Source organism: Staurois parvus, unplaced genomic scaffold (genome assembly GCF_062004578.1).
Source record: "Staurois parvus isolate SC_StPar_1 unplaced genomic scaffold, SC_StPar_1.0 ptg000019l, whole genome shotgun sequence".
NCBI classification, from domain to species: domain Eukaryota; kingdom Metazoa; phylum Chordata; class Amphibia; order Anura; family Ranidae; genus Staurois; species Staurois parvus.
Genome location: NW_028317815.1, coordinates 23,576,741 through 23,598,563, shown reverse-complemented (window position 1 = coordinate 23,598,563; position 21,823 = coordinate 23,576,741). Strand labels below are relative to the sequence as shown.

Sequence of the window (21,823 nt, the reverse complement as noted above, 5' to 3'; positions counted from 1 at the left end):
TTAGACAGGATCCAATTAACCTACCAGCATGTCTTTGGAGTGTGGGAGGAAACCAGAGCACCCAGAGAAAACCCATGGAAGCACAGGCAGAACATGTAAACGCCATGCAGGAGGCGCCATGGTCAGGAATTGAACCCATGACCCATTTACTGCAAGGCAGATGTGCTAACTACTAAGCCACTGTGCCGTGACTTTCGTTTAAAATGTAAAAAGAACATTTAATTGTTTTCAACTCAACTGCTCACTTCAAATAAAATGTTGATCCAATATTCCAACAATGACTTACACATGAGAACTGACCCTGTCTTTTTGTTTCCTGCTACAAGTACACTCTCTTGCATGCAAATACCACAGTTATGAGTTATTTGGCCTCTTAGGCCAGAATGTAGCGTCAAACAAACTTGGCATACTATTTTCATTATTTGGAAAGCACATAATTTTTTTCCTCTAAGCATAAAACTAAAAGTAAAAATTATGCAAAATATTTCAAATTAAAATTATATACCAGATAATGCGATGTGGCAAATTATTGTACTCTTCAGTATCTATAACCAGATGAACGTATCCCCCCTTTATAGATTGATGTGGTGTTTTCATTGCCTTGCTTGACGTCAAAATTTTGCTCATGAAAAAACTGCTGTTATAACTGTAGTGCTTACCAGGAGCCACTGGTGATGATGGGTTCTTTGTTCTGCAATAACTTTTAAAGCTGCACACACACTCACACACCTGCAACAACAGGCAACTAGTGGTAGAATAAATGGATGTATTAAGGCAATGCAGTTAAACAATGCATAAATCATTAAACAGGCAAACAAACAGATTCAAATACGCTGTACTAGGTAAAGCAAACACCAATCCATAAGATAGCCATTAAATGAACTATAGCAACATGCAACCAAATTATACCCAATGCAGTCAGGTTAAAGTTTCGGCATCAACTAATCCAGAAAAATAAAAATAGTCCTTGTTTTCACACTACGCATACAGCCCCAATACCAGGTGAGCGTATGCATTCCTGGTGCAGGGACACCCCTGGAGGTGACTGCAAAATACCTGGCGCCTAAATGTCACTGCCAGCTTTCATTGGGGCCCTTCTGCAGGGTGGTGCATATGCAGATGTCCTTTTGAGAGTGTGCAAAAAAATAGCTAGTGGGCTGCTAAACAAGGATCAGTCTCTATTGCATAAATTGTGTTAATATTGAGATAAGCAGAGATGGTTAAGGTCACTCTTCCTGGTTTACAGGACTCCAGTCCAGATCCCTTGCCAGTCTGTTGTCCTCAGGTACCTGGTCTGTTGTCCTCAGATCTGGTCCTTACATGGTGCAGTTTTTCAGCTCTGGTCCTCATTGACTTGCCTCTTGCTACATGGCACACAGGTCTTAGCTGTCTGGTCTTTGTGTGGACTGGATCCCCATTGCTCGGTCCTCAAGTTCTGTCTCTCTAGTGGTACCCCTTCAACTAACCCAGACAAATGGTCATTGTTTGCACACTACGCATACAGCCCCAGTACCAGGTGAGCATATGCATTCCTGATGAAGGGGTACTTCTGTAGGTGACTGCAAAGTACCTGGCGCCTAAATGTCAGTGCCAGTTTTCATTGGGGCCCTTTTGCAGCATTCTGCACAGGGGTGGACTGACCATTTGGAAACTCGGGCACTGGTCAGTGGGGGTCCCCATGAGATGCCCCTAGTACCTTTTTCATAGGCTTTTTTGAGTTTGGGCAAGGACACAGGGGCCCCATGATCCTCTTTGCCTGGGGGCCCCATGAGTTGTCAGTCCGCCCCTGGCTCTGCATATGTAGCTGTCCCTATGAGGGTGTGAAAAAAATAGCTAGTGGGCTGCTAAACAAGGAGCAGAATCTATTGCATAAACTGTGTCAATGTTGAGATAAGCAGAGATAGGTAAGTTCACATCTCCTGGTTTACAGGACTTTGCTCCAGATCCCTTGTCAGTCTGCTGTCATGGCTCTAGTCCTTACAATGTGCAGTCTCTCAGATCTGGTCCTCACAAGGTGCAGTGTCTCAGATCTGGTCCTCAAAAGGTGCAGTCTCTCAGATCTGGTTCTCATAAGGTGCAGTCTCTCAGCTCTGGTCCTCATTGACTTGGTTATACGGCACACAGGTCTTTGCTGTTTGGTCCCTTTGCAGGCTGGATCCCAGTTGCTCAATCCTCAGTCTCTGTCTCTTTTTCTGAATTGGGCACAGGTGCATGCAGCAGGTCCGATCTCCTGTAAATTGCCTGGAAAAATGTTGTCCTTTTCTCCTCTGGTGTGCAAGGAATCCTGGGTGTTGTAGTTTTAACTGTACTTATTCCCCCCATGCAGCACTTCTCCAGGACTACATATCCCAGTGTCCCTTGTGGCTGCACAACAGTCCTCCTTCCCTCTGATTGACTCAGGTCCTCTGCTGCCAGGACTGAGAGGAAGCAAGAGTGAGGGGTATAGAATGGGCAGGCACACACAGCTTGCAGCAGCAGCTGCTCTGATACAGTATTCTGGGGGGAAAAGGTGACGGGATCAAGAACACACAGAACCACAGTAATCACACAGTCTGCGGGCTCCCAGTTACACAAGATACAGGCCATTATTAACTCTCTATGTACTTTTTGAGCTTTTTTAATATGTACTATACATTCTTTTCATATTCCATTTTAATAAAAGCAGTTTACTCTTAGAAGGTAAAATAAAATATTATCTGTGTTAAGGAAATATGTAATGCATCATTGGAAAATCATTAAAAGCCCCTTCCCACAGGTCTAATTTTACTGGAAGGTTGAATCATTTGCTGTGTCTTCTATTAGCTCCAGTAACTAAACAATTGAAATGCAAAGCTGCCTAAATTCAAGCTTGTGACTGATTTTACTGCACCCTCTCTTGTGGACTGATAACACAGCATCAAGTGACCCCTGACCCTCACCCCCTTCAGAAAGCATGATTTTTATATTTTTTTCAGTATATAAAACAGTAAAACATTTTGCCACCATCCATCCTCTCCACAATGGAACTCTCTTTCAAACATGACCAACTCCAGTGAATGGTGCTACTCTGTAAGCCCCCACAACTACATGCGAAGCACACAATTGTGGCATGCTAGTGCAGGTTGAAGGGGTTAAAGCAGTTAATGATAAGATGATACAGTGCCACCTTACCATCTGTCATGTGCTCTCTGAAGAGCAATCTGAATGCTGATCACTGTGTGAGCAAACCCATAATTACTTATTTTTTACCCTTCATGTCTCACTTTGAGACAGAGAAATGAACTGAGGACAGAAATTCCTCAGTCCCTTTCTCTGCAGCTTCAGCTGCACTGGACAGTGAATGAATGGGAAGTGCTGAGTGGCTTCCTGTTCATTCACAAACTGAAGCATAGTAAACACATTTTCCTATGCTTCAGTAGTGCATAGACTAAGGAGCAATCAGTACCGATCTCTGGCTGTGTTCATTCAAGAAAGGAAGGGACCATTAAAAGGCATATTCACTACTCCCAGCCCCCTCCTGCTCTCTATTCTGAACCCGATCCTCCTGTGTGCCCTTAGCAGCTGCTCCCAAGAGAAGACTGGCAGCAATGCAGGGGGCACACAGGAGGATCGAAGCAGTGAGGGGGGTTCACGGGGAGGGGTGGGGGGAGCAGGTGCTTGGTGCAGCCACAGGCACCATAAATTCCTGCAAGGGGAATAGAGGAGCCCAGTGCACATCAAACAGTGAACTGGCCTTGGTGAGAGTTTGCTCCTTCCTCCAGCACTATTCTTGCTGTCTGCCTCTGCCTCGATCCCTCCTCCTGCCCTGCACATCGCTCGGCCAAACTGAGAATAGGTGGCTAAGTTGCCTATTGCTGGTGCCAGCCCTGGTCTTGGACCCCCCACAGTGACCATACACCAGGGCCTGGTTGCTAGTGTGACCTTTGCGACCCTTGTAGATCCGCTACTGCCAGGCTGATAGGCCAAAGCCACATGGAAAGCAGACACAGTGGCCCTACCTTCCTATAGTCAGACAGTATGAGGAAATTTACCCCTTAGGCTGTCACAGGAAGTGACAATGCCACTGCATTTCTGGCAAGAACAACAGGTATTTTCTGCATTTGCTGCAAATGCAAAAAAAAAGAAAAAGAAGGCAGCCAGCACATCTAATGATTAAGCCACAATATATTGCATGAGGGGAAACCACTGTACTGGCCCTTGAAGTCTTGGGGGTCAAGGCCAAGCCATGCTGTATGTGTCTGCGAAGGTGTGAGCACCCCCACGACTAGTCAGCTTGCTATGGGGCACTCACAGATGAGGAGGAGGGGACAGTGCCAGTGGGGAACCCCAGCAGAGGAGGTAAATATAGCAAGTTCAAATATTTTAAGCAAAAAAAAATAAGTCTTTACAATCACTTAAAAAATATGCTTAAACAGTAAAATACTGTATTAACACATATAATAGTGTTTGCTTGTCTAATGTGTAAGGTGCTAATGGTTTGACCCTTGGCAAAGTAGCACACAGCTGTGCATCAGAAACAATCTCTAACCCATTTACTTTTTTTATTGATTTTATTATCATTTATTTCAAAAAAAGGTTACCGCCACCCTTAAAGTGAACGAGTCATCTGCACCCTATTCTAGTTCAGTGGTATGATTTCCAGTATGGCTTTGTATATGGAAAGCATAGAAGGCTTATGCTGCTGTTTTTACTCCCTATTTTTTGTTTTGTTCATTCAAAATTGTACATTTCTATGAGAAAATTAATGCAAAATAATTTAATGAATGTAATTTTAAATAACTTGTACATCCTACCAAACTGCATCCATTCTCTGCACGTGTTGTAAACCTCTGTATTGAAATATAAACAAAGCACATCCTTCTTTAGTGTGTTCTTGTCTCAATCCAGAGCACTAAGTGTCATTTCTCTCTGCTGCCTCTTTACTCTGTTATCTGCATGAGTCACTTGTGACAACTTTTTCTGACACCGAGAGGTAAAAAATTGATGAGAAGGGATTGTGATCACATAGCCTGTGATTCACTTCTTCAGCTCTTATCCTGTGTGCTGTGTGAAAGGGGGGGCTTACTTCCAGTCAGGTCTCCCTGAGTTTTGCAGGCTGTTTAAATTCTGGACTTTGAATGGCTATAGAGAAGACTGCAGATAAACAGGTAGAGCTTATATAGGAGTATTTGATTTATCTCTGCATATCACCTGAGGCCAGTTACTTCACTGGGTATATGTAAGGGTTTACATCCACTTTAAAGCATCTATAATTTCTTGTTTCAGACTAGAACTGGCCAGTATTAATAATATAATTGTCTCTACAACTGTTACATTGAAAATTAAATAGAATGGACAGAATCGTGATGCTAATCAAAATCTCTGTAAAATCTTTGGATTTACTAACAGCTAGATGGTACAAGGTTTTTCCCTAAAATGTTTGTAAGCTCTAATATTAACCTTCTCTAATTTACTCCTTTTAGTCTTTTAAGTATGCAATTGAAAACATTTTGTTTTATCTGCAAAAAAATACTTGTTAATTCTGTACAATCTGTAAAAGAAAAAAAATAGAGGAAAAACTTGCCACCCAAGGTACAAAGGATCAGCAAGTACATTGCCCTATATTGAGAGGTATCCACTATTCAAGAAAAGAGACAAGCAAATCTGATTGAGCTAATTAGCATTTGTTTCAGATACAATTTTTAAATCACCTGCTGGTATCGGCATAGCAGGGGCAACTATTCTTCTAACATTTCAGTTAAGCTTTGACAGGCTGTATATCTGCTGAGTTGTTATCCAAAGGGGAAGTGTATGGCATCTAAAGTCTATTTTATCTGTCAAGAAATAGAAAAATGAAAAATAGTATATTATACACTGCTCAAAAAATTAAAGGAACACTTTGAAAATACATCAGATCTCAATGGGGAAAAATATCATGCTGGATATCTATACTGATATGGACTGGGAAATGTGTTAGGAATGTAAGGATGCCCCACCGTTTGATGGAAATGAAAATTAACCTACAGAGGACTGAATTCAAAGACACCTCAAAAATCAAAGTGAAAAAATTATGCAGAAAGCTAGTCCATTTTGCTGAAATTTCATTGTAGCAACTCAAAATGGTACTCGGTAGTTTGTATGGTCCCCACATGCTTGTGTGCATGCCTGACAACGTCGGGGCATGCTCTTAATGAGACTTAGGATGGTGTCCTGGATATTTTCTTCCCAGATCTCGACCAGGGCATCACTGAGCTCCTGGACAGTCTGAGGTGCAACCTGGCGGCGTCGGATGGATTGAAACATAATATCCCAGAGGTGTTCAATTGGATTTACGTCAGGCGAGCGTGGGGGCCGTTCAATGGTATCAATTCCTTCCTGCCTGCATACTCTTGCCACATGAGTCTGGGCATTGTCATGCACAGGGAGGAACCCAGGACCCACTGCATCAGTGCAGGGTCTGACAATGGGTCCAAGGATTTTATCCCGATACCTAATGGCAGTCAGGGTGCCATTGTCTAGCCTGTAGAGGTCTCTGCATCCCTCCATGGATATGCTTCCCCAGACCATCATTGACCCACCACCAAAACAGTCATTCTGAATGATGTTACAGACAGCATAACTTTCTTCATGGCTTCTCCAGACCCTTTCACGTTTGTCACATGTGCTCAGGATGAATCTGCTCTCATCTGTGAAAAGCACAGAGTGCCAGTGGTGGACCTGCCAAATCTGGTGTTCAATGACAAATGCCAATCAAGCTCTATGGTTCCGGGCAGTGAGCACAGGGCCCACTAGAGGATGTCGGGCCCTCAGGCCAGCCTCATGAAGTCTGTTTCTGATTGTTTGGTCAGAGACATTCCCACCAGTGGCCTGCTGGAGGTAATTTTGTAGGGCTCTGGCAGCGCTCATCTTGTTCCTCCTTGCACAAAGGAGCAGATGCTGGTCCTGCTGATGGATTAAGGACCTTCTACAGCCCTGTCCAGCTCTCCTAGAGTAACTGCCTGTCTCCTGGAATCTCCTCCATGCTCTTGAGACTGTGCTGGGAGACACAGCAAAACTTCTGGCAATGGCACATATTGATGTGCCATCCTAGAGGAACTGGACTGCCTGTACAACTTCTGTAGTGTCCAGGTATCGCCTCATGCTACCAGTAGTGACATTGACTCTATCCATATGCAAAACTAGTGATAAACAGTCAGAAAGGATGAGTAGGGAAGAAGATGTCAGTGGCCTCCACCTGTAAACCATTCCTGTTTTGGGGGTCATCTCATTGTTGCCCATCTAGTGCACCTGTAGTTAATTTCATTAACACCAAAGCAACTGAAACTGATTAACAACCCCCTTGCTACTTAACTGACCAGATCAATATCCCAGGAGTTTAATTGGCTTGATGCTATACTCTGATTAAAAAGTGCTCATTTAATATTTTTGAGCAATGTATATTGGTGGGTCACCCAGATAGGGAACATAACTAAATAGATTTGTAGAACAAAATATATTATGCTGTTGCTAAGTCAGGCTTTGTATAGCATTTTTATGGCTTAAACACATTTTTTCCTTTTTTTTTCATAGCATGGCTGTGGCAATTTTGTACGTGTTATTCAGAGCTTCAATCGAACTCACTTATATGTTTGTGGAAGTGGAGCCTTCAGTCCTATATGCACATATGTCAACCGAGGCCGGAGATCTGAGGTACAGTGCATCATGTTACTAAGATTAGCAAACACAGTGTCAGATTCCTTTTTCAATGTACAATGTGTCTCCAAAATATCTGTAGTCCATTACTTTTGTCTGTAAAATGAATTTCAGTTGTCACTACATTTCAGAATGTGTAAGAGAGACAGCAGCTTTCATAGAGTCAAAGTGAAGAATGCAGTTCTTGATGTGACATGCCATGCAGTCAGTGGAACACAGTTAGAAGCCACTTTACAGAGGTGATAAGTTGCTGTTTGCGTACACTCTCACCACCCCCCATTGCTCTCTACCCCCCTCCCCACAACTGATGACTGTAAAACATAATAAGCTAATGCTACAATTACAACCTAAATCAATAAGGTATCTACAGCCACCTCTTTCTCTGTCTTCCTACGGGTAGAGAGAGGAGGAGGTGGATGTAGACACCTTACATCCACCTCTTCCTACAGCAGAATGGACGGTCCTTCTTCAGGTGTCTACGCCCATAGCTGCCAGGGCGATGTGGACACTTTTCAGTGGTGGTGTACTCTTAGGCTCTAGAATAGCTTTGTTTGGATATTAGCTTTTAATTATTAATTGGCACAGCTGCTATGGGAATATTACTCAATCATTTTTTGCCAAGTTAGGGGAACGTGACCCGGTTAAATCCGTTTTGAAGAAGATATTTCATAAATATTTCAACACAAAAATATTATCCATTATTTTCAATAGAAGACCACTGGAGAAAGATCTTTCTTTGAAATGGTGTACCAGTTTGTTACAATGCCATTGTTTTTGCATCTTTTTTCTACAATCCTTCTTTTTCCCATATTTTTTTTCATCTCTCTATATACACCTGCTCTCTTTTTCCTTTGAGTGGCAAGATTTATTGGCAAGATTTTTTAATTATATTTGTAAAAGGGCTTCATTGTTACCATTGAATTAGGTACATAATAAATAAGATGATTTATTTAAGTATTTAGGCAAAGTCTAAGAATTTTAGCCTGTTTGCGTCCTTCCCTCCCAAGTTTTTTCTTTTTCTTCTTTTCATGTACAGTGGGGATCGAAAGTTTGGGCACCCCAGCTAAAAATTTGTATTAATGTGCATAAAGAAGCCAAGGAAAGATGGAAAAATCTCCAAAAGGCAGCAAATTACAGATTAGACATTCTTATAATATGTCAACAAAAGTTAGATTTTATTTCCATCATTTACCCTTTCAAAATAACAGAAAACAAAAAAATGGCATCTGCAAAAGTTTGGGCACCCTGCAGAGTTAATATCTTGTACTGCCCCCTTTGGCAAGTATCACAGCTTGTAAACGCTTTTTGTAGCCAGCCAAGAGTCTTTCAATTCTTGTTTGAGGTATCTTTGCCCATTCTTCCTTACAAAAGTCTTCCAGTTCTTTGAGATTTCTGGGCTGTCTGTCACACACTGCTCTTTTAAGGTCTATCTATAGATTTTCAATTATGTTGAGGTCAGGAGATTGTGAAGGCCATGGCAAAACCTTCAGTTTACGCCTCTTGATGTAATCCCCCGTGGATTTCGAGGTGTGTTTAGGATCATTATCCATTTGTAGAAGCCATCTTCTCTTTAACTTCAGCTTTTTCACAGATGGCATCAAGTTACCATCTAAAATTTGCTGAAATTTTATTGAATCCATTTTTCCTTCTACTCGTGAGATGTTCCCTGTGCCACTGGCTGCAACACAACCCCAAAGCATGATTGATCCAACCCCATGCTTAACAGTTGGAGAGAGGTTCTTTTCATTAAATTCTGTGTCCCTTCTTCTCCAAACGTACCTTTATCATTCCGGCCAAAAAGTTCAATTTTAACCTCATCGGTCCACAGAACTTGTTTCCAAAATGCATCAGACTTGTCTATATGTTCATTTGCAAAGTTCAAACGATGATTTTTGTGGTGAGGAGGTAGAAGAGGTTTTCTTCTGATGACTCTTCCATGAAGACCATATTTGTACAAGTATCTCTTTATAGTGGAATAGTGTACCACAACTCCAGTGTCTGCCAGATCTTTCTGGAGGGATCGTGCAGTCAAACGTGGGTTTTAAATTGTTTTTCTCACAATCCTGCGAGCTGTTCTGTCTGATATTTTTCTTGGTCTTCCAGATCTTGCTTTAACTTCCACTGTTCCTGATGACTGCCATTTCTTAATTACATTCCGAACAGAGAATATTGACATCTGAAAACGCTTTGCTATCTTATTATAGCCTTCTCCAGCTTTGTGAGCGTCAACTATTTTCAGTTTCAGTTTTCTAGACAACTGCTTAGAAGAACCCACGGTGCTGATTGTTGGGGCAAGGTCAGATGAGTCTGGGCATTTAAAACCTTTGAGATTGACATCACCTGGTCTTCCCAGACGATGATTGAGAACAATCCATGACACTGGCAGGTCTCAGCTTGGCAAAGGGGGCAGTGCATGCTATAAATTCTGCAGGGTGCCCAAACTTTTGCAGACGCCATTTTTTTGTTTTCTGTTATTTTGAAAGTGTAAATGATGGAAATAAAATCGAACTTTTGTTGACATATTATAAGAATGTCTAATCTGTAATTTGATGCCTTTTGGAGATTTTTCCATCTTTCCTTGGCTTCTTTATGCACATTAATACAAATTTTTAGCTGGGGTGCCCAAACTTTCGATCCCCACTGTATATGTTTGTTAGGGGCATGAGAACTCCATAAAAAGAAACATTTTTTTTCTTTTACTGTGTTGTGTATGTTATCACAAGTAGCTAAGACACTTGATTTTTTTTAAATGTCTTGGGACTCCTTTTGTAAGATCTCCCATTTGTTTTACAACTACAAAAAGAACAAACAGGAGGGCGCAAACGCCTAGTGCATTACTAATGATTTATTGTTCAAAAAACATAGATGACAAATGGATACTCTCAAAAACCACAAGATGCCACAGCAAGGGGAATCGCATAGCTCTGAGAAAGGAGGTACGCCTCAGAAACCCATCAGCTTGCCAGTCCAGAGTTGCATGGACGCACGTGATTCCCCTTGCTGTGGCATCTTGTGGTTTATATGCGATTTTACTTTCCACTTCTCTGAGTATCCATTTGGCATCTATGTTTTGTGAACAATAAGTCATTGGTAATGGACTGGGTGTTTGCACCCTCCTGTTTGTTCTTTTGGTAGTTATCACAAGACTACCTTGGGTTGAGGAGGGCAGTATCAACTATAAATTCCTGGCAAAGTTCATGATCCATTGTATATTATATATCATTTGCAGTAGTCTTCCTCCTCAGTAGAGCTCTGATATTTAGTTTTTAATTTGTTTTACAACTGTCTAATTTCTTAACTGCCGCCTGCAACTTTTGGGAATTACATGATGGTAAAACTATAAAGAGTGAAGGGACCCTAAAAGAGGAGGATCAGGGCTGCTCTGTGCAAAACCATTGTAGAGCAGGTAGGTATGACATGTTTAATATGCTCCAAAAATCCTTTAGAATCACTTTAAATTATAATTTCATGGTTTTCATATTCAATTTGTCGGGAGGATGCTGGTGCCACATGATTGGTGACATAAAGGTTTGGAGAGAAGGAACTGGAAATAGAAATGTACTTAATTTTAGTAAATACAGTTCTAATTTATTTTCAAATAACTTCTGTTTTCACAGTGATTCTGTACCCAATATCCAAATAGTTGAAATAACTGTATATGAAGTACTACTCATATAGTTATTGATGCTGCAAATCATAAATATGTTCTCCACTTCTTTAAAGGATAAGTTCACTTTTGGAACATGTTACATGTTCTACCCATATTTAGGGTGGACCATGTAATATGTTCTGGCTGTCACAGTCTCTTCCCCCCGATGCCGCTTGCATTGTGCCAGCAGTTGAGGGATCCTCTCCCAGCACCTGCTGTCACAATTGAAAGACAGGGTGGCTATGTGGATGAATGAACTACAACTACTGTCATTCTTTTCAGCTGACAGTTTATAGTTCTGCATTGACTGCAAGGGCTCTGGTGAGCGCTCTGGTGGTTCATTCACAAGCTGTGCAGCTTTTAAACAGTCAACCCGTATGAAGATGCAGGCTCAAAGCTTCAGGGCTTGTCTGCAGAAGCCTGAGATCACACCAATAATCCTCTGATCACAGGTTCAATGCTTTCCAGGCTCCTGCAGGAAACAATAGTAAATGAACACTTTTTTTCTGCAAAAATATGTGCATTTATTATTTTTTTCTTAAAAGGTCAACTTATCCTTTAAAAAAAATAGTCAATTGAAAATAAAATCCAGACATTAGAACAATATTTTGGGCAGTTTTCAAATCTGCATTATATGTCGATAGGCATTTTCTAGTCTATCCTCCACACTAGCTCATGTCTGACAGCACAAGAATGTATTCTACAAAAGGTCACAGGAAACATTCTTTCTGCACAGTCACACTAAAATCAAAGACACTATTCATAATTTACAGAACAGAAGGCTATTTAAAAGCATGTGCTGCAGATTTGACTGCGAGAACCTATTAAACATTGTAGCTAGTCAGTGACATTAAATCACTGGGGATTTTCATTTCTACACAGTCATTACATAGCAGTAAAATTTGCAGTGAACATCAGGCAGATGGGTATATAAAGTGATATTTTTTTTATCCCAATGTATGTTACAGAAGTTATATTCCTTTTTTACTTATGTGAATCCGTTTTATTTCAGGATCGTGTTTTTTTAATCGATTACAAAAATGAATCTGGAAAGGGCCGCTGTTCTTTTAACCCAAAAGTAAACACAGTGTCTGTTATGATCAGTAAGTATCAATTAACTCTTATATAATGCTGTGGTTTTATACAGCATGTCAGTGACATGTGCTAGTTAGTTTGGAGCAATCCTCCTAGGGTTTAAAGATGTATTATTTTTTAAAGTATGAAATATTGTTTACTTTTTCAGGGATAGTACAAAACTTTCTGATCAGTTAGTTATTGATTCAGAGTGTTAAAGGCTTGCCACTAAAATTAGGCATTTGCATTGTAAATACTGCCTTTGACTGATATTGTAGCAGATATACAACTTGCACCATTTGATAACCAGCATGCATTTCTTTTGTTAAATTTGAATAAAGACTTTCAGTATTGTATATTGTTATTTACTTATCCAAGACAACAACTTAGCATTTTATAGTTACTTGGTGAAACCTGAACTGACATTCTGTAAATGTTCATTTTTGTATGTTTTTCTGGTATTAAAATTCATCTATAGGCTAAATCTTATCCATTTTTGTTAGAGAGTGCAAGTTTGAAAGGGACACTGTCAGCACAGAGTCACTTGTAAAGAAATATATACCGGCCAAAAGAGTCACTGTACCTCTCTGATGGCCCATTTTTGGAAATGCCACCTCTGTTCCCCAGAAGCTTCAGGTATTTATCTAGTTGGATGGGTCAAATGCCTGTTTTCCCACTGCTGACTGGAGTGCAGGGGCGGACTGACCATTTGGAAACTCGGGCACTGCCCGAGGGCCCGGGGTCAGTAGGGGGCCCCATGAGATGCCCCTGGTACCTTTTTCATAGGCTTTTTTGAGTTTGGGCAAGGACATAGGGGCCCCATGATCCCCTATTGCCCGGGGGCCCCATAAGTTGTCAGTCCGCCCCTGCTGGAGTGTCACCTTTGCTGACAAGGTCACATTAAAACCCCTATCAGATTTTATTGTTTTTATCTCTTGGAGAGTTCTACCTTTCCATATGTCCTGCTAACTATGGTGTCCGTTTATGAACCAGCGGTAATAGATCGCTGCTCAGTTCTCCGGCATTCTCGGAGAACACAGTTCTCCTGTGAATGCAGTTTATGAAGCAGTTCTCCGAACGAAGGGAGAACGATCTCCAAACGCTGGAGAACGGTCTACAAACTCTGGAAAATGGCTGATTTTACTATAATCTTGCGAGATTACAGTAAAAGATCAGTTTACTAAGCAGAGGTAAATTATCTCTGCTTAGTTTTCGGTCCCTCTGATTCTCCAGCTCTGGGCTGGAGAATCTGGAGGGAGAACACAGATCTCCAAAGAAGGGCTGAACATGTTCTCCTGGGTGTTATAAACTGTGAATGACCAGAGAATAGCTGTGATCCTCTGAATCTCAGCTATTCTGTGTGTCATAAACGGACACCTATATCACTGAGGCAGAAAGTGTTGGAAAATCCAAAAAGTTGTGGTTGATAAGTAGTTATAGTTGTAACCAGAATAGGACAAGAGGGTAAATCTTCCAGTGGAGATTCCTATTCTGGTAACAGCTGATGACTTGTAGTTCTCAGTGAACTGCGAGGGTGCTGGTGAGCGCTCTCATAGTCCATTGAGCTTCCTGTCATTCAGTAACTGCCTGCCCATATCAGAGGTACGGGCAGACAGCTACAATGACAGTCTACAGAAGTCGGACATTGCACATTTGATTACTAGTACATATGTAGGGGTCACATGAGAAAACCAATTAGCTAACTATTGGATTTGGCCCCATGGTATGCAAATATCATGTTATCTACCTCTGACATGCCACTATTGCCTGTTTTGTGCATAGCTTATAAAAGAAAACTATGTACAGTTTTACCTATTCCTAACAGTTTGGTACATCAGCCAACAATGTTAGGTTACTCACAGCTGTCCACAGAAAGTGGAAGTGGTATTGGGTCTATGTGTAAGTTAAAGTATATCTAAATCCAAAACCTTTTTCATTTTTGATCAAGCAGATAATTGTTAAAACGCCTATGAGCTTTTGGTTTTTTTTTGCCATCTGTGTCTCTTTGGGCAGATTTGCCTTAAAGACTGTCCTTTAGAAACAATAGAAAATGAGATTAAATCTGTTCTTACATAGTTTTCATTGAGTTAAGTGCACCTATAGAAAGGCCTCCTCTCTATTTCTCTTCTGGTGACACCTCAAAATTTTAAATTCTTCCTAAATTTCAGTGACAGTGGTTACCAGGACAAGTAGATCAAGTAAACCTCCATAGTAGAGACAGCACAAAAAATATTTAAAAGATATAAATACAAACCTAACAGGGATTATAACCCCTCCCTACTCTTCCCAAAATGAAAAAATGTTTTGGCTTTGAATACAATATTTGGGTTGATTTACTAAAACCAGAGCATGAAAAATCTGGTGCAGCTTTGCATGGAAACCATTCAGATTCCAGATTTTTGCCAAAGTTTAATTGAACAAGCTAAAGTTAGAAGCTGATTGTCTACCATGCACAGCTGCACCAGATTTTGCACTCTCTGGTTTTAATAAATTGGCCCCTTTACGTTTGAACATCACCTTAGTGAACTGTAATGAGGGACCAAAAAACATTGGTAAAAAAGTTAGAAAGGTCAAGATGTAATTCAGTGAGGATCAAATGTCTTCAGCTAACCTTCACTACATGTCTTCATCAACAAAGATATAAATATAAATGAGAAAGATGTCCAATGGTCCCTTTGCCAGTTTGCTGGGACAGGATAGAATTGTTATTTTCATCTGGAAAATATATGATATATATTTTGAATCACTGGTGAAGTTTGACACCTAAGAGTTTGTAGACCACATTGGATAAAAAGGTTCAATCCCAGAGAATGAGATCACAGGCAAAATTAAGACTAATTGCCAGTGGGATTTTTTTAATATTCATTAATCTCTAATAGCTATGTTCATTGAATAGCCAAAAACCTATGGGCAATGTCCCTGTAGACAGACTTTTTTGTGAACTGCTCTAACCTGGATAAAGCTGCATTTATAATGGTTTCAATAAAAATGAATACTGTTTAATGAACAGTAAATTAAGGGTTACTCTAAATTGATGTAGACATGGATGAAAATAAAATCTGTGATAACAGAATAAATTGTTTTTGGAACAAATAACATATCAGTTCACAGACATGTAATATTATGCTAAGATTTAGAGCCTGATTGATATATTATTCCTGGATTAAACATTGGTGCAGAAGTTCAGACAAACCATTAAAAACACTAATTGCTTAAGGAAAGTGCCAAATGTCTTGAGCATCATACACAAGTAATAAAATATTATCAATGATACCTTTTTTGTCATATTTTAAGGTAAAATAGATTTTTAAATTTTTTAACCAAAAAAAAAAATATCTTGTGTGATAAAGATGGCGATGGCTCAAACTCATCTGTGGATTACCAAATACATACAGTAACTGATGCACATTATGTTAGAAAACAAATTACCATCAATAAAAATTGGTTAAAATATAAAAGCAAAAAAAAATAATAATAAAGATAGATTCTTACAGATAGAAGCTGTTGTTTCTGTTTGTTACCATCTCTAGAAATCTGTAAAATAACAGAAATAGCAGTTGATAATGTTTTGAAAAAATAATACATTTTTAATTGAAAGAAATACAGTATATATGCCATTAATTATTCAAAGGAAGTACAATCCACGTGACTATGAAAGTTCCAAATAAATGCAGGCCTTCCATTTTCTAACGACATATTTGTTATTTATCTTATAGATGAAGAGTTGTTTTCTGGAATGTATATAGATTTTATGGGTACAGACTCAGCTATATTTCGAAGTCTAACAAAACGTAATGCTGTACGAACTGATCAGCATAATTCGAAGTGGTTAAGTGGTAAGCTTTTTAAACTTTTTTTTTCAAAAGGAAATTACACCTAAGTACTATATTAGGGTCAAATACAGTGATGTAAATGGACCATTTACATTTTGTGGTATGTTGATCCAAGTGTGCTAATGTACATTGACTTTGCTGCCCACACACCCTTAAGGCACTTTCACACTGGTGAGGTTTTCCCCCACTTCAGGTACAGTGCGCTGCATGTAGGAATTTTGGTGCACTTTCAGAAAATGCCCCAAAACTGCCCAATGTAATAGAAGTCTATGAAAAAGCACAGGTAACCTGCACCACAGCTGCGAGTACATTGCGCTGCACCCTCGATGCGGGAAAACCACACCACATAAGTGTGAAAACTCCCTAACGTGCCAAGAATGTAAATGCGCCATTTTTGGCCATGCAGAAACCAATCAGCTTCCAGGTTGTTTTGTAAAAGCTTAACTGAACAAGCTGAAGTTAGAAGCTGATTGGCTACCATGCACAGCTGCACCCGATTATGCACTCTTCAGTTTTAGTAAATCAGCCCCATTTTGTCCTGTGCAGGGCACTTCAGCTAATAAAATGTGAAGATTTTCCCCGTTAAGTGACTGAAAAAGACCACTAACACCCTAAGTAGGTAGAACAGATATTGAAATAAGTTGTACAGACTGTCTAATGTTTATATATGGAAAAATATGAATGTGGCACCTATCAGTGAGTATCAGACAAGTAAAATAAATATAATAACAATCGTGCATCAAGTCAAGTGAAAAAAAATTATAAAGAATGATTAATAATATGTTAGTATCAATATCTAACATTAATAAATTTACATAATATTGAAATTTCAATTATATCTGCCATTTAAAATTTAACATGAATTCAAAGAATATAAGTCAAAGTGCAAGTGTGAACTTCCAATATCGTGCGTCACATTCATGTTTTTATTGCTTTTTGGTTTTTGTATATCAATCCTTTTGCCTGGCTGCCGGCTACTACCCATAGTGTTGACTTTTTTCTGTTAATATTTATAATATATATATATATATATATTTTTATTTTTATTTTTTTTAATTTATATAATAATTTTTTTTATTGCTTTTAGTAGAAATTTAAAATATAAAATATTTATAATTTATCATATTTTCAGCTTTATATCATCAAAGCAGACCTTCTGTGCAAAGTGTTTTCATGCAATCCCTTTACTCCCTCCACTGCCGAAAAACATTTAAATAGTAAAAGTTAAAATGATAAAAAGAAAAAATACTCTCGCAATGCTGGGTCATGTTACCTTGCCTGAATGTGTTTTCACATTCAGACAACCAATTTAATTACAGTTTACATAATAATTTTTAGACTGCTTGGTCCTGTAGTGGCCTTAGGGGAATCAATCTGAGCAGGCCAGCACACTGAGCAGCCAGTGATTTGCATTGCTGAATCTGTACTATATGGTGGCGTAGTTTTTGTAGATCACTGCATGAGGTTTAAAAAAATACAAAACAAATAAAAGCCCAACAATATTGACACATATAGAGGGTTGCTTGATTTGAATACATTCTCATGCAGTTACTGTATAATATACTGTGTGGCCAAAGGTTTTATGGACTATAACAACCTCATATTTGGCCAAAAATATGTGCATACCCTTCCACTGGTATTTCATGTGAAGGGTACTGTTGATGCTACAGCATACAAAGGCATTTCAGACAATTCATACTTTCAACCATAACAGCAACGGTTTGGGGAAGGTTTCATGACCAAGGGCTGACTGACCATTTGAGCACTCGGGCACTGCCCGAGGGCCCAGGGTCAGTAGGGGGCCCCTGGTACCTTTTTATAGGCTTTTTTGGGTGTGCTTTGAGTGTGGGCAAGGACACAGGGGCCCCATGATCCCCTATTGCCCGGGGGCCCCATGAGTTGTCAGTCCTCCCCTGATCATGGCTGTTCCCCTGTGCACAAAGTCAGGTTGATAAAGACATGGTTTAATAAGTCTGGAATGGAGGAACTCAAGAAACCTGCACAGACCCTGACCTCAACCAGACTGAACACCAGGTGAATATACTGGAATGCCAAATGCGAGCTAAATCTTCTTATCTAATATCAGCACCTGATCTCCCATTTGGCTGAATGGGCACAGATCCTTACAGAAGCGGTCCAATATCACACAGAAAGTTTTCCCAAAATAGCAAAAGCTGTTATAGCTGCAAGGAGGAGTCCAGGTTCATTGTTTTTGGAATGAGATACCAAACAAGCTTATAAAAGTATGATGGCCCACAGACATTTTCCTGTGTAGTTATTTTGCTTCCTGGTTTTTCAAAGATGTTTCTTTTATTGTCATTTAGTTTTTTCTTCAGAATCATAGTGGATATGGATGTTTTACCAGATATGGAGTTAGTGTTACTAAACCCACAACAGTAAAATCAGCTTGTATATGCAGTAAAGCATGCTTATTATACTCACTGTGGAACCTAAGGAGTTAATCCTTTGCATTGTGTAAAAAGGCTGTTTGATCCTGATTGCTCTGTTCCTCCCCTTGTTTAAGCGACCACCTCTTATCTCCTGATAAGATAAACTGAACCGTAGGCATTTTGTACATGCTCAGTTTGGTGTGTATTGCTAGAGTGGTTTTTATTTTTCTTGGGAGAGTGCATGTGATCAGCACTGCCCAGACAGAGGTCAGGAGTTTTGCATCCTAGTAGAACAGAAAGAAAACTCATCCTACCAGCTTTAGCTAGTGCTTGGCTGAACAATGATAGAAGCCACAAGACTGCTTTAATTGCTGCTGAGAAAAGGTATTTAGCATTTTATATTTACTAATATAATTGCATTTCCATGTTGTGTGTACTGTGGAAGACCAGATATAGTGAATGCAGGGTCCTGGGTTTAGTAATGCTTTAATTATTACAAGATTACATTTTAAAATTAACTATTTTGCCTTCTAGAGCCAATTTTTGTGGATGCACAGCTTCTTTCAGATGGAACAGACCCGAATGATGCAAAAGTTTATTTCTTTCTAAAAGAGAGACTGACTGACAACAGTGGGAGCACCAAGCAGATTCATTCTATGATAGCAAGAGTTTGTCCAGTAAGTTGTGTTGTGTTTACCTCTAGCAGACCCTGAGATTTACAATAAAGTCTACTAAGTACATCTGGTTTCCACAGTTTAGATGTATTTCCTGTTCTTGATGAGTGCAGTAATGAGGTCAGCACTCTTATATACTGTATACTCCTACATCTATTTAGTCCAGATCTCTTTTGCAAAGTCTGTTTCCACCCAATTGAAGCACTTTATTAATTGCAGTACATTATTATACATTATTGATAAATACTGTATAAAAATGTATTAAAATAAAAATCTGAAAGCCAATAGTGTAGTATTATATACTACAAACCAATATTTCATTTTGTAGACATTGCTCTAGCTAGAAGATTGGAAGGCTGAGATACTATAGAAGGGTAGTTTACACATTTACTCTGTGGGAGATAGTGGGTATTTTACTAATGGAGTCATTTATTTCTCTTTACTTTTTTTTTTTTAGAATGACATTGGTGGACAAAGAAGTCTTGTTAATAAGTGGACAACATTCTTAAAGGCGCGGCTTGTGTGTTCAGTGATGGATGATGATGGAACTGAAACCCATTTTGATGAATTAGGTAAGATCAAAATGAATAATAATGTCTTCTCTACATTATGGGTTTACAGCATTGTACATCTGCAGATATTTTTAAATGTATATTGATCAGCAGTGACTTCCATGTTAAGGCAGTTGTGTCTTTGTCTTGGGAATACCAGATTTGAATTCCCACTTTCCATGTATATTGATCAGCAGTGACTTCCATGTTAAGACAGTTGTTTCTTTGTCTTGGGAATTTGAATTCTCACATTCCATTGAATTGTCAGTAATTTAGTGAATGCTTTAGGGCCGCTTCAGACTATAGAAACGCATTCCAGATGCGTTTTTGCATGTGTGTTTTTGTCACGTTACGGTGCATTTTGATGCGTTTGTGACTCATTCCAGTGTGTCTTTTATGCATTCCAGTTCATTTTTCCCCCTCTTTTTATTCAATCAAATTGGGACATGTGCATTCCAGTGCATTTTTGGTGCGTTCTGTTGCATTTTATTATGCATTTTAGCATGTTGATGTACAGTTCTGTGCAGAAAAAATGCAACATGTTCTACTTTGTTTCTGCAACTGGAATGCACTGGAACTGCAAGCACTAATGTAAACTATGACATTGACAACCATATAACATACTTTCTGTGTGTTTTGGATGCAGAAAAAAAAAAAGTATCTGAAACGCATGTAGTATGAACTGGCCCTAAAAGTTACCTAAAAACCTGTGCAGTTACTTTTGTTGGATTACTGTAGTGAACTGCACCTTGGCAAATTGCAAGATTTACAAACTGTTTTATATAACATTTTCAAATAAACTTGTGCTTTTAAGATTTGATGTTGTGTCTAGGACAGTCCAAATGCCCTGAATTTAGGACTTGTGGTGAGAAGTGTGGAAGTTTTCATCGAGGGTGTTTTTCTCTGTTGTTGGCACATAGATGTCACTGTTGTGTGACATTTTACTGATCACTGGCCACATTTACAAAAGTGCTCAGTAAATGATCCAAGTATTACCACTTGCAGTTGACTTTATGGGGTTGATTTACTAAAACTGGAGAGTGCAAAATCTGGTGCAGCTCTGCATAGAAATCAATCAGCTTCCAGGTTTTCCTGTCAAAGCGTAATTGAACAACCTGAAGTTGGAAGCATATTGGCTATAGTGCACAGCTGCACCAGATTTAGCACTCTCCGGTGTTGGTAAATCAACCCCTATGACTACTGATTTGCACACTGTATTATACAGAGCTCAATTCCAGAGTGATGCAGAAACATTTAGATATAGTCTTAATCCAGTGTTTGTGATATATGTAATCTTTTTCATGTTCATTCTTCAGAACAGGGTTTCTCAACCAGGGTTCCATGGAACCCTAGGGTTTCTCCACAGGGGTTCCTTAAGCAATAAGCAATTTCTCTCTGTCAGACAAGTTCTCACTGACATCACTGATCTTTTTAGCTATCTGTAAAGCGGTAATTCTTTCCAATGTCCACAAGTGTAAGGAGCATTCTTCCCACAGACCATCATACTTATGTATCATGAGTAGTAGATATAGTCATTTTTAGCAGAGGTTCCCTAAGACCAGAAAGGTATTTCAAGGGTTCCTCTTGTTAAAAAGGTTGAGAAAGGCTGCTTTAGAGAATTGTGATATTCTCTTTTCATTTTTTATTATAGAGGACGTTTTTCTAATGGAAGCTGACAATCCTCGGAATACTCTGGTATATGGTATTTTCACTACCTCAAGGTATGGTAATAATAATAATATTAAATTCCAAAAATTCTATTTTTGAAATCAGAGTGAAAATTGTGCTTTTTAGCTGAAGGCTTAATGTTTTTTTTGTGAAAAGAATACAGTAGACATCTACAGGATGAAAATATTCCCGTAGTAGATGTATAGCCAGAAAATAGACAGCTGTATGGGGTTGATTTACTAAAACTGGCGAGTGCAAAATCTGGTGCAGCTCTGCATAGAAACCAATCAACTTCCTTTATTTTGTCAAAGCTTAATTGAACAAGCTAAAGTTG

At 39.3% G+C, this 21,823-nt stretch overlaps 1 protein-coding gene across 1 annotated transcript in view; it reads left to right on the top strand.

Moving 5' to 3' along the window:
• The window catches only part of SEMA3C (semaphorin 3C), a 198,632-nt gene that overhangs the window by 132,738 nt on the left and 44,071 nt on the right, over positions 1-21,823 (top strand). The window contains exons 5-10 of the mRNA XM_089685854.1: positions 7,528-7,647; positions 12,312-12,402; positions 16,090-16,209; positions 19,131-19,273; positions 19,728-19,842; positions 21,473-21,542. Coding sequence (XP_089541980.1) covers positions 7,528-7,647; positions 12,312-12,402; positions 16,090-16,209; positions 19,131-19,273; positions 19,728-19,842; positions 21,473-21,542 — 659 coding nt within the window. The remainder of the gene's footprint in view (positions 1-7,527; positions 7,648-12,311; positions 12,403-16,089; positions 16,210-19,130; positions 19,274-19,727; positions 19,843-21,472; positions 21,543-21,823) is intronic.